The sequence below is a fragment of the Theropithecus gelada genome, chromosome 14, assembly GCF_003255815.1.
Source record: "Theropithecus gelada isolate Dixy chromosome 14, Tgel_1.0, whole genome shotgun sequence".
Classification (NCBI taxonomy): domain Eukaryota; kingdom Metazoa; phylum Chordata; class Mammalia; order Primates; family Cercopithecidae; genus Theropithecus; species Theropithecus gelada.
In genome coordinates, this window is record NC_037682.1 from 116,887,611 (window position 1) to 116,900,665 (window position 13,055).

The 13,055-nt window shown below is 36.8% G+C and overlaps 1 protein-coding gene across 3 annotated transcripts in view; it reads left to right on the forward strand.

The window, feature by feature from the left end:
• Nucleotides 1–13,055, forward strand: part of CHEK1 (checkpoint kinase 1) — a 53,088-nt gene that overhangs the window by 25,947 nt on the left and 14,086 nt on the right. Inside the window, exons 11-12 of one of the 3 annotated variants that reach the window (XM_025356511.1) lie at nucleotides 1,788–1,889; nucleotides 3,267–3,389. In XM_025356511.1, coding sequence (XP_025212296.1) covers nucleotides 1,788–1,889; nucleotides 3,267–3,362 — 198 coding nt within the window. In that variant the 3' untranslated portion in view covers nucleotides 3,363–3,389. Of the gene's footprint in view, nucleotides 1–1,787; nucleotides 1,890–3,266; nucleotides 3,787–13,055 lie in introns of those variants that run through there. The other 2 variants (XM_025356510.1, XM_025356509.1) reach the window with 2 other exon arrangements.

Below are 13,055 nucleotides of genomic sequence, written 5' to 3' on the forward strand. Positions count from 1 at the left end.
TTTAGTAGAGACGGGGTTTCACCGTGTTAGCCAGGATGGTCTCGATCTCCTGACCTCGTGATCCGCCCGTCTCGGCCTCCCAAAGTGCTGGGATTACAGGCTTGAGCCACCGCGCCCGGCTTTCATAGTTTCTTGAAGTAAGAATTATTACAAATACTTTTTAAATTTGGGCTGTGTTTTTCAGGCAGATCTGCTGATCTTGATCGGGCTTATTCATCCAGCTATAATCATTTGATGTCTTTACTGTGGCTGGTGGTCTAAAACATCCTTACTCCCATGTTTGGAGTCTTGGCACTGGCTGTTAGCTGAGCCTTTCTTTCCGCATCATTCAGCTAGGCTGAGCGTCTTTACATTCCACAGGAACGTTTTAAAAGACTGAAAGTGGAAGTTGCAAGGCCTCTCAAGACCTTTGCCGTCTTCTAATTGCTGCTCTAGCTTTTCAGCCACAAGTCAGGCCTTTTTCTTTCTTACGTTTTAATAATCTTGTTTTTCCTCCCATTTTATTTTCATCTTTGATTGTTTCTCCTTTCAGTGGTATTTTGGTACAATACAGTAAGGTTTATTGCTATGAGTTCATATACACTCAGTCCCTAGGAGCTGCACCCCTGTTGATGGATTGGGTTGGGGACATACATACCCACTGGGAGAAGAGAGGCTCTGGAATGAGTGAGATTATCAGCATACTTAATATTACTCCTGTTATGGAGGTAGCCAGCAAGTTTTTTTAAATTGATACAATTGTACATATTCATGAGGTATATAGTGATGTTTTGATTCATATAATGTATAGTGATCAGATCAGGATAACTAACGTATTAATAATCTCAAACATTGGCCATTTCTTTGTGATGGGAATGTTCAGTATCCTTCTAGCTGTTTGAAACTCTATTATTGTTAAGGATAGTTATCCTACAGTGGTCTAGAACTTACTCCTATCTAGCTGTAATTTTGTATTATTTCATGAATCTCTATCTTTCCCTCCCCTCTCCCCTTCCTAGACTCTAGTATCCTCTGTTCTGCTTTCTACTTCTATGAAATTAACTGTTTTTTTGTTTCTACATATGAGTGAGAACATGCGATGTTTAATTTTCTGTTCCTGGCTTATTTCACTTAACATAATGTCCTCCATTTCCACCCATGTTGCTGCAAATGACAGGATTTCATTCCTTTATATGGCTGAGTAGTATTTCATTGTGTATATATTTATCATATTATCCTCATTCGTTTGCTTGGCTTTTTGTTTTGTTTTTTTGAGACAGGTGTCACTCTGTCAACCATGCTGGAGCACACTGGCACAATCATAGCTCACTGCAGCTTCAACCTCCTGGGCTCAAGTGACCCTTCTGCCTCAGCCCCGCTGAGTAGCTGGTCCTACAGGCATGCACCACCATGCCTGCTAATTTTTTGGAAATTTTAGTAGAGATGAGGTATTGATATGTTGCCCAGCTTGGTCTTGAACTCCTGGGCTCAAGCGATCCTCCTGCTTTGACCTCCCAAAGTGCTGGATTATAGGTATGAACCACAGTGCCTGGCCTACTCTCATCTCTTGTTGGATATCTAGGTTGATTCCATATCTTGGCTATTGTGAATAATGCTGTAGGGATGCAAATGTCTCTTCCATATAATTTCCTTTCCTTTGGATGACATCTCATTAGTGGGATTGCTGGAACATATAGGTAGTTTTATTTGTAGTTTTTTTGAGGAACTTCCATTCTGTTCTTCATGGTGGGTTTACTAGTTTATTATCTACTCACCCATGTGGCTTAACCTTATTTTTGTTGCCTTAGGTTACTGTATCAACAACTGATAGGAGAAATAATAAACTCATTTTCAAAGTGAATTTGTTAGAAATGGATGATAAAATATTGGTTGACTTCCGGCTTTCTAAGGTATTTTTATGTTTTATTGTATTTTTTCTGTGGAAATATTTCTATGTGAATTTTTTTAATGGCATCATGTTTGTATATATGTGACATTTGTAAACAGAAGGTTACTTGCTTTTTTCATTTAGTATTACAGCATGTGTTTTTGTTATCTGTTTTTCCCAAACATTGTTTTTTTCAAATGACGTTTTCCTTGTTATAAAAGTTTTTGTTGGACATGGTGGCTCACGCCTGTAATCCCAGCACTTTGGGAGTCCAAGGCGGGCAGATCTCGAGGTCAGGAGTTTGAGACCAGCCTGCCCAACATAGTGAAACCCCATCTTTACAATAAAAACCAAAAAATTAGCTGGGCATGGTGGCGGACTCCTGTAATCCCAGCTACTCAGGAGGCTGAGGCAGGAGAATCACTTGAACCCAGGAGGTGGAGGTTGCAGTGAGCTGAAATAGTGCCATTGCACTCCAGCCTGGGTGACAATGTGAGACTCTGTTTCAAAAAAAGTTTCTGCTTTTGTGAAAAATGTAGACAAACAAAAAATGAGAAAATAAAAATAATTCTAAATTTTCAGTGATCACCATTAATATTTTGAAGCATTTTAATATTTTTCTTAATTTGTCTTTTAATAAAAATTATGATTTGTTGCAAATATTTCATTATAATTTAATGAACCTTTACCTGTTACAATAATTCTGTGATTGATATTTTATGCATAGATTTTTGTTCATATTTCTGATTATTTCTTTAGAAATTATTGATTCTAAGATTATAGTTTTACAGCCCTTGATATATAAAACCAAAATAACATTTTTCTCTATTTTCTGAGAGATTGTGTGTGACTCTAAAGAGGGTTGGAGGAGTAGCTGCTATGTTGGAGCATTTGCTGCAGTACTCTTTGTATTAGAGATTTGCTGCAATACTGTTTTTCAGATGCTTGCTATGGAATTAAATTAAGGTCATAGTATAATGAAATTCTTCTCATAACTAAAGCTGCTGGTTTTGTTCAATAGCGTTATGACAACAAGACTTCAGTTTAGTTGTATAGTTTATCGTTAGTTTCCAAACCCTCACTGCCTATGGATTGTAATGACTTAGGTCCAGATATACCAACACCTGAAACAGATAGGATGCCACCTTTATCTGCTGTCTGAGCTCAGTGCAGTAGGAACAGTGATGGGCATGAAACCACATCAGAATTATTTGTGTAACAATTTTCTCTGCCAGGATATTTGTTCTTCCTAAACAGGCCTAAAAGAAAATTGTAGCTAGACATATCTAAAGATGTTTGTCTCTTGTTACCACTAAAAAGAGATTGATTTTAGGGCATAATCTTGTTTTTGTTTTTGTTTTTGTTTTGACATTATTTTTTAATATTATTTCTAATATAGGGTGATGGATTGGAGTTCAAGAGACACTTCCTGAAGATTAAAGGGAAGCTGATTGATATTGTGAGCAGCCAGAAGGTTTGGCTTCCTGCCACATGATGGGACCATTGGCTCTGGGGAATCCTGGTGAATATAGTGCTGCTATGTTGACATTATTCTTCCTAGAGAAGATTATCCTATTCTGCAAACTGCAAACAGTAGTTCCTGAGTGTTCACTTCCCTCTTTAGCCAAACATCTTCCAATTTATTTTGTTTGTTCTGCATACAAATAATACCTATATCTTAATTGTAAGCGCAACTTTGGGGAAAGGATGAGTAGAATTCATTTGATTATTCATGTGTGTTTAGTATCTGAATTTGAAACTCATCTTGTGGAAACCAAGTTTCAGGGGACATGAGTTTTCCAGCTTTTGTACACACATATCCCATTTTTATCAAAACATTTTGTTTAATCCAAAAAGTACATATTTCTTCCATGTTGATTTAATTGTAAGATGAACCAATAAAGACATAATTCTTGTGACTTTTGGACAGATTTATCAGTCTGTGAAGCGAAGCCAGCTTCAAAACATATCCCCAAGATTTGTACTTATATTTTCAAAAGGGCCTGGCCAGTTATATAAACCTGTTTTTGAATTATAATGATTAATTAAAGTTGCAAGTAGGCATTATTTCCAGTGTAGTTAGTAAAATAAATACTCGGCCTTTCAAGGAGAAGTTGAGCATAAACTCTAGTGTTTAACTAACCTTACTCTAAAAATTACTGTTGAACATCTTAAATATTTTTCTGTATTTTCTACTTTCATAGCCATATTTTAGCTAACCTTTTGAACTTACTAGTGACCAAGCTTTTAGGTGATAAAGAATAAAAGAGGGAAGGGAAGAGTAAGGAAGCTGTAAGCAAAATAGATCTGATTCTTTGTTCCTTTACCTATTAGACTTACAAAAACTTTGTTTTTCTAATAAAATCTGTATTAACTTTGGGGTATAATTAGGTTGAAGCCTTGGACCCTGCCTGCCGTCCCAGCTACTTAGGAGGCTGAGAAAGGAGGATCACATGAGCCTAGAAATTTGAGGCTGTAGTGAGCTATGATTGCACCACTGCACTCCAGCTTGGATGAGTAAACATTTTTAAAATTGTAAAACATTATAAACTTAATCAGTTATTTTAATCTGAAGCCAAGAACATGTAGAATGTTATGATTAGAGTTTATCACATATTAATCTATACTGGCAAATTGTGTTACTGGAGTATACCCTTAGGAAGAATAAATTTGAACCTGTTTTATTTATTTGAACTATTTAGGGTATGCCTAAGAATTGAGTCAGTATAAATTCTCAAATATGGGAGAAATTTTGTTCTTGAGAATTATCTGAGTCAGTATCTTTCAAAAACAGTTCAAGTCACTGACTTGAACCTCTTCTGTGAGCTCTAGCCTTTTACTTACTTTACATTTCCACTTGAATGTCTAGTAGGCATCTCGTGACCAAAAACAGTTTTTGATTCCTGTTCTCCAACCTGTTCCTCTCCTAGTTTTCTCCTTCTCAGAAATGTTACTTCAGCTCCTCAGTTCCTTAAACCAAAACCCTAGGTCATCCTTCATTTTTCCCCCCATTTTCTACATTCAGTCCAGCAGAATCTATTCAGTTTAACAAATACATTCAAAATATGTCCCACTTCACACCTCTGCTAGTACCACTCCAGTTGAAGGCACTGTCATCTCTCTGTTTATATTACTTATCCCTCAGCAGTTTATATTCCAGAAAAGCAGAATGATCCTTTTAAAATGTCAATCAGATATCCCTTGTCCTGTTCTCAATTCACATGGCTTTTTATCACACTTAAAATAAAATTCAAAACTCGGTGTATAAGCTATACGGCTTTGTGTGATCTGTCTCAGTGTATAAGCTATACGGCTTTATGTGATCTGTTGCGGTGTATAAGCTATACAGCTTTATGTGATCTGTCTCCTGGCCACTATTTTGGCTTCATGTGCCACTCCACTCCTTGTTCATTCTGTTCTAGCCACATTGGCTTTGCTCTTCTCACAAGAAGATAAGCACATTCCCTCCTTAGGGTCTTTTCACTTGCAGTTCCCTGTACCTATAGTACTTTACTTCCAAATATTTGCGTGGCTTGTGCTTCACTTTAGGTATCTGCTTAAATGTCACTTCCTCTGCAAAGTCTTTCCCTGACTTACCTAAAATAATAACCGCCTCTGTCTCTCCTTTTCCTTTAGTTTTTCATCATAATACTTCTTACCTGACATAGGATATTTTTGTTTATTAAATTTCTGCTTCTCCCATTGGAATATGTAATATATAAGCTCCTAATATATAAACTCCTTGAGATCAGGGACCCTTTCCTTCCTATTCAGTTCCGTATACCCAGCACCTAGAAATGTGCCTGATAATATTACAGTATAGAATAAATAGCTGTTCAACAAAGAAATCAGCACTCAGTTGATCTGATCTATCCTCAGCATATATCTGGAAGCTGTCTATGTCTGTTTTCATTGTTGGCCACTCCTGTTTAATCTCCTTAATCTCCTCCCTGGATTTCTGTGATAAAAACTAGTCTTTACCCTTTCACTTTTGCCATTGCCAACTCCCTTCTTCTGAAGGAATCTTTTCTTTTTATAACCCCTAAAAATTTTTTTTAATATAAATTTTCCTGTGGCCCTCTTAAAAACTTAAAATAGCTTCTTATTGCATCTAGGCTAGAATCTAAACTTTCTGCTATGACTTAACCTGGCCCTCCATAATTCACCCTCTGTCCTTTTTGCACATAGGATTCTAGGCAGAGTTGCCTGCCTTCTCTCTGCTAAGGCACATTTCCCTCCAGGGCCTTGATGCTTAGTGGTCCCTGTGTGTGGAACCCATTTCAGTAGTTTGCACGGCTGACTGAGTATTCACATCTCAGCCCCAGTGTTTCTACCACTGAGTCATTGTCACTTTATTCTATTTCCTTTATAGAATTGATCACTGTCTGAAATTATTAATTGCCTGCCTCCGCAACCAAAATGTAAGCTTAGATTTTGCCATTCCTTTTCATCCTTGTATAACTTATACAAAAACAGAACCTGGAATATAATAGGTGCTAAAGAAGTATTTGTTGACTGAATGACTGAATGTTGAATAAATTAATTGACCATCCCATGAGGAAGATGCCACAGCATATTGTAAGGGGAAGATGAATAGATGGATAGTAAACTGTTTGCATTGGGAATTTGTATAGAATGGTGGGAAAATTTCAAGTTTCGGATTTGGATTAGCTCTGACATTTATCTGAACACTGGCAATTGCCTCAGTAAAGAGACTGATAACAAGTACCTTTTAGAGTTAATCTTTAATGCTTTAATGTGTAGGAAGAGTATAGTGTCCTGTTTTACACAGAAAGGCATTCTGTAAATATAAGTTGCCTTAATTTTCCTGTAATGTTCATTATATTGTTGTCGGAAGGTATTTACTCCTATTATTAAAAATAAAAATGGGTAGAATTTACTATCTGAAGATAACAGTTCAAATTTTGATAGAAAAATCAACCTATGCTTGTTTGTGTGTGTGTGTATAGTGTGTACAGTGTGTGTGGTTGTTAAGCATAATTATATAAAAGTACATAAAATATGAACAGTTTAATGTGCAGTTGTAAAGTTAACATTCACTTAACCACAACTCAGTTGTAGAAAGATCATTTATAGACCCTTAAAAACTTATGTATACAGTCTCCCAGCCACAACTCACTTCCTTCTCCCAGAAATAATCACAAAATAGACTTTGGTGATAATCCTTTCCTTGGTATTTTTTAAAGTTTTCTCAGCTATTTATGCAAATAATATCATTTAGTTTATGTATTTTAAACAGATATAGTTTTTATTAATGAACTTTATATGATTTTTGCTGTATTTTTCATATGTTGATTTTTCTTTATAGCCATGCTTTTGTGCATATTGAATTCATTAATTTTAATTTTTATATGGGATGGTATTTATGAACATCCCACTATTCTGCCGCTGATTGATATTTGGATTGTGTACAGTTTGATGCTATTATAAAATTCTTCTAAGAACATTCTTGTACATGTTCATTTTGTTTCGCTAGGTCCTAGAGTCTAAGGTATATATCCAGAAGAGGAATAGCTGGGTATTAGGATAGAATAATGGCAAACTTTTTCTAAAGTGATTGTACCAATTAGTGTTTCCATAGGAGAAAAGTGTACAGTTACTGGAAAAACAGTTTGGAATGATCTAAAGTATAAGAATGTTCATAGCAACAGAATGTGTTTCTAGTATTCCAGATGTTCACCTACAGTTGGTGTGGTCAGTATAAGTTGTTGTTTTTGTTTTTATTGTGTTTTTTTTTTTTTTCCTTTGGGACAGGGCCTCACTTTGTTGTCCAGGCTGGAGAGCAGTGGTACAAACATGACTCACTGCAGCCTTAGCCTCCCAGGCTCAAGCAGTCCTCCTGCCTCAGCCTCCCAAGTACCTGGGACTACAGGCACGTGCCACCACACCTGGCTAATTTTTGTATTTTTTGTAGAGACAGGGTCTCACCATGTTGCCCAGTCTGGTCTAGTTTTAACAAGTTGTTGCTGTGTAATGATATATGTGTGGTGTTAATTTGCTTATTCCTAAGTTTAAATGAGGTTGAGCATTTTATGACATGCCTGTTCTAGTCTTTTGCTTATTGTTCTAATTGCCTTTACTTTTTCTTAATTTCAGTTCTTCATATGTTCAGCATACTAGTCCTTTGTTAATTTACATGTGTTGAATATATATACTCTTCTATTCTGTGGCTTATTGTTCCATTCTTCATGGACATTTGTAATTTTAATGTACTATTTAGACTTTTCCTCTGTCTAGTGTTCTATATTTTGTATTAAAGGAGTCATTCACTACTCCAACTCATGAAGATTTTCTTGCATGTAGTCATGAATCTTCTTAAAAGCTTTATGGCTTTTGCTTTTTTTGTTTGTATTTTTAAGACAGAGTCTTGTTGTGTCTCCAAAGCTGGAGTGCAGTGGCACAATCACAGCTCACTGCAGTCTCGGCCTCCCTGGGCCAAGTGATCCTTCCACCTCAGCCTTCTGAGCTGGGACTATAGCCATGCACCACCATGCCCAGCAGATTTTTTATTTTTTGAAGAGACCAGATTCCACTGTTGCCCAGGCTGGTTTCGAATGCCTGGGCTCAAGCGATCCTCCTGCCTTGGCCTCCCAGAGTGCTGGGATTACAGTTGTGAGCCACCATGCCTGCTTGGCCTATTGTTTGGCTCATTTAGGTCTATAATTCAACGGAAATTGGCTTTTGTGTAGAATGTGAGGTAGAGATGAGGTTTCATTTTTTTTCCTTCATATGGCTATCCAGTTTAGCACTGGTTATTGAAAAGATCATTATTTTTTCACTGTTCTTCATTGGTATCCAATCAAGTGTTCAAATGTTTTAATTATTTTTTATACTTTGTATTGAATCAGATCCAAATAAAGTTTAATAATAATAATCGATTGATGTCTTTTAAGTTGCTTTTAGTCTATAAGTTCCTTCTTTATTCCTTTCTTTTTTTTCTCTTGCAGTTTATTGGTTGAAGAATCCAGCTGGTTTACTCTGATTTTCCTAAATCTAGATTTGTGAGTTTGATTGCTATGATAGTTTCAGGTCTTTCTTCTATCTTCTACATATCCTATAAATACATTCGAGATACTAGTCCTGTGTTAATTATATCTTGTATATAGGCATTTTATAAATTTCCTAAGTACCATTTTTCTTCATGCCACAAATTTTTATGTGTACTATTTTTGTTATCCAGCTCAATCTTTTTCTGATATTTTTATGACTTTTTTCTGTATTTTTACATTGTAGTTCTCAGATCTTTATATGATTTATTTTTTGATCCAGAAATTATTTAGAATTATGTTTCTGATTTTCCAGGCCTGTTTTTATTTAAAAATTGTTTTTATTGAGATATTCACATACCTTAAAATTCACTTTTTAAAGTGTTGTACCCCCTTTAACGTGCACTTCTGTGGTTTTTAGTATGTTCACAAAGTTATGCAGCCATCACCACTCTCAAATTCTAAAACAATTTCATCACTTTAGAAAGAACCTCTGCTACTCATTAGCAGTCACTCCCCACTTTTTCTTCCTCCAGTCTCTGGAAAATACTAACCTACTTTTTGTCTCTATGGATTTGCTTATTCCAGACATTTCATATAAATAGAATTGTATAATACATGTGTGTGCCTTCTTTCACTTAATGGTTTCAAGATTCTCCATGTTGTAGCATGTATCAGGACTCCTTATGGCTGAATAATTTTCGTGTGTGTGTGTACTGTACATTCTGTTCATTATTTGGACATTTGAGTTCTTTTTACTTCTTGGTTATTATGAATAAGGCTGCTGTGCACATTCTTTTACAACTTGGTGTGTGTCCACACATTTTCAGTTTTCTTGGGTATGTACCTAGGAGTAGAATTGCTTGATGGTGATAGTTTCTACAATTGTTCGGTACAGGCTTCTATATATCTCCATGTAATCAACTGAGTTAATCATATTCAGATCTTATATATCCTTACTGCTTATTCAATGAATTACTAGAGAAGCATGTTCAAATTTACTATAATTCGGATTTGTGTATTTTTACTTGTGGTCCTCTTATTTTTTTTAAGAGACAGGGTCTCGCTATATTGCCTAGGCTAGACTCAAACTCCTAGGCTCAAGCGATTGTCCTGCCTCAGTCTCCCAACTAGCTGGGACTACAGGTATACATTACCATGCCTGGCTAGGTTCTGTTAATTTTGCTTTATACATTTTGGGACTATTTCCTTAGGTTATATACTGATGCATACTTGTCATATCTTCTTAGTGAATTAAACCATTTATTTATTTAGAAGTAACTTCTTTATAGATATAATAATACTTTTGCCTTATTCTTTATCTGGTATTAATCTAGCCCCACTTGATTTCTTTTGGCTAATATTTATATGATTTCCATGAAGGATTTATTAACCAAAAAAAGAAAAAGTTTGTGTGGCATAACTTTTTTGAGATGGAGTTTCACTCTTGTTGACCAGACTGGAGTGCAATGGCGTGATCTTGACTCACTGCAACCTCCGCCTCCTGGGTTCAAGCGATTCTCCTGCTTCAGCCTCCCGAGTAACTGGGATTACAAGCATGCGCCACTACGCCCGGCTACTTTTTGTATTTTTAGTAGAGATGAGGTTTCTCCATGTTGGTCAGGCTGGTCCCAAACTCCTGACCTCAGGTGATCCACCCACCTCGGCCTCCAAAGTGCTGGTATTACAGCCATGAGCCACCGCACCTGGCCTGGCATAACTTTTTGTCTTTTTACTTATACCTTTCTAAGTCATGTGTAAAATGTCCCTCTTAATTATTTTTAAAATCCAATCTGACAGTATTTGGTTTTCAATGGACCATTTATTCCATTTGCTTTCACTGTAATTACTGATATATTTGGATTTATTTCTATCATCTTACTTTGGTTCCACTGGATTTGCATTCTTTTCTACTATTTTCTTGCCTTCTTAAAAAATTTTTTGTCTTGCTTAGTATTTTATTTTTGAGACAGGGCCTCACTCTGTCACCCAGGCTAGAGTGCAGTGGTGCCATCTCAGCTCACTGCCACCTCTGCCTCCCAGGTGCAAGTGATTCTTGTGCCTCAGCCTCCCCAGTAGGTGGGATTATAGGTGTGTGCCATTATGTCTGGCTAATTTTTGTATTTTTAGTAGAGACAGGGTTTCACCATGTTGTCCAGGCTGGTCTCAAACTCTTGGCCTCAAGTTATCTGCCCACCTTGACCTCCTAAAGTGCCGGGATTACAGGCGTGAGCCACTGTGCCCAACCTTGCTTAGTATTTTTTAAAAATCATTTTATTTATCCTCCTCTTCTAGTTTGGAATCTATATACTTTTGGTTTTTTTTTTGGAGGGTTACTCTAGATATTACAATACGCATACTAATTATAGTCTGAGGTCAGTCTCTTGTCCTTTCTGACAAAGATCTTTACACTTTTATAATTTATATACGATTGTTGTCTATTTTGATAATATATATGTGTTTCTGTGTAAATATATGTACATACATATCTTTGAAGAGATAGTAGATTTGCGTATAGTTATAAGAGTTAATACTGAGACATCCTATGCACCTTTTACTCAGTTTTCCCCACTGATATCCAATAAAATAATATAACCAGGATATTGGCATTGATAAGGTCAAGATAGGACATTTCCATAACCACCAGAATTCCTCATGATACCTTTTATAGCCACAGTCACTTTCCTCCCACTTCCTGGCAACTACTAATCTTTTCTCTGTTTCTATAATTTTGTCATTATAAAAATGGTATCTTAGCCTGTTTAGGCTTCTAGAACAAAAACATTGTAAACTGTGTGGCTTATAAACAACGAACATCTATTTCTAACAATTCTGGAGTCTGGGAAGTCCAAGTTCAAGGTGCCAGCAGATTCCATGTCTGGTGAGGGCCTCTTCCTCATAGATGTCACCTTTTTACCGTGTCCCCACATAGTGGAAGGGGCAAGGCAGCTTTTTAGGGCCTTTTTTTTTTCTTTTTGAGACGGAGTCTCGCTCTCGCCCAGGCTGGAGTGCAGTGGCTGGATCTCAGCTCACTGCAAGCTCCGCCTCCCGGGTTTACGCCATTCTCCTGCCTCAGCCTCCCGAGTAGCTGGGACTACAGGTGCCTGCCACCTCACCCGGCTAGTTTTTTTGTATTTTTTAGTAGAGACGGGGTTTCACCGGGTTAGCCAGGATGGTCTCGATCTCCTGACCTCGTGATCCGCCCGTCTTGGCCTCCCAAAGTGCTGGGATTACAGGCTTGAGCCACCCTGCCCGGCAACTAGGGCCTTTTTTTTTAAGGGCACTAATTCCATTCAGGAAAGTCCTGCCCCGTAACGTAATCACTTCCCAAAGTCCCCACCTCGCAATACTATCACATTGGGAATTAGGTTTCAGTATATTAATTTGTGGGGAAGGGAATATGAGCATTCAGACCACAGCAGTTACATAAATAAAGTCACACAGTATTGTACCTTTTGGAACTGGCTTTTTTCACTCAACATAATTCTCTGGAGATTCATCCAGGTTGTTAGCCTGTATCAAATTCATTCCTTTTTATTGCTATGTGGTATCAATGGTATTATTTAACCATTCACTTGTTGAAGGACATCTTTGTTATATCTACTTTTTTGCTATTGTGACTAAAGCTGCTACAGATACCTACAGACTTTTGTGTGAATATAGTCTTTATTTCTCTGGGATAAACGTACTGGAGTGGCACTACTCAATTATATGGTAGTCATGTGTTTAGTTTTTGAAAAAACTGCCACTCATTTCCAGAATGGCTGTACCATTTTATATTCTCAGCACCAATATATGAGTAATGCAGTTTTTTCACATCCTCACCAGTGTTGTCACTATTTTTTATTTTAGCCATTCTGATAGGCATGTAGTAATATCTCATTGTGATTTGAATTTGCATTTCCCTAGTGGGTAATGATGTTGAACAGCTTTTCATATACTCGTTTGCCATCTATGTATCTTTGGTGAACTATCTCTTCAGTGTTCTGATTAGATTTGTTTACACTGAGTATTTAAAGTTACTTATGTAGTCTAGATACTAGTCCTTTGTCAAATATGTCGTTTGTAAATACAGTTTCCCATTCTGTTGCTTATCTTTTTATCCTATTAGCAGGGTGCTTTATGGGGCAGAAGTTTTTAATTTCAATGAAATCCTATTTACCAATTTTTTCTTATATGGA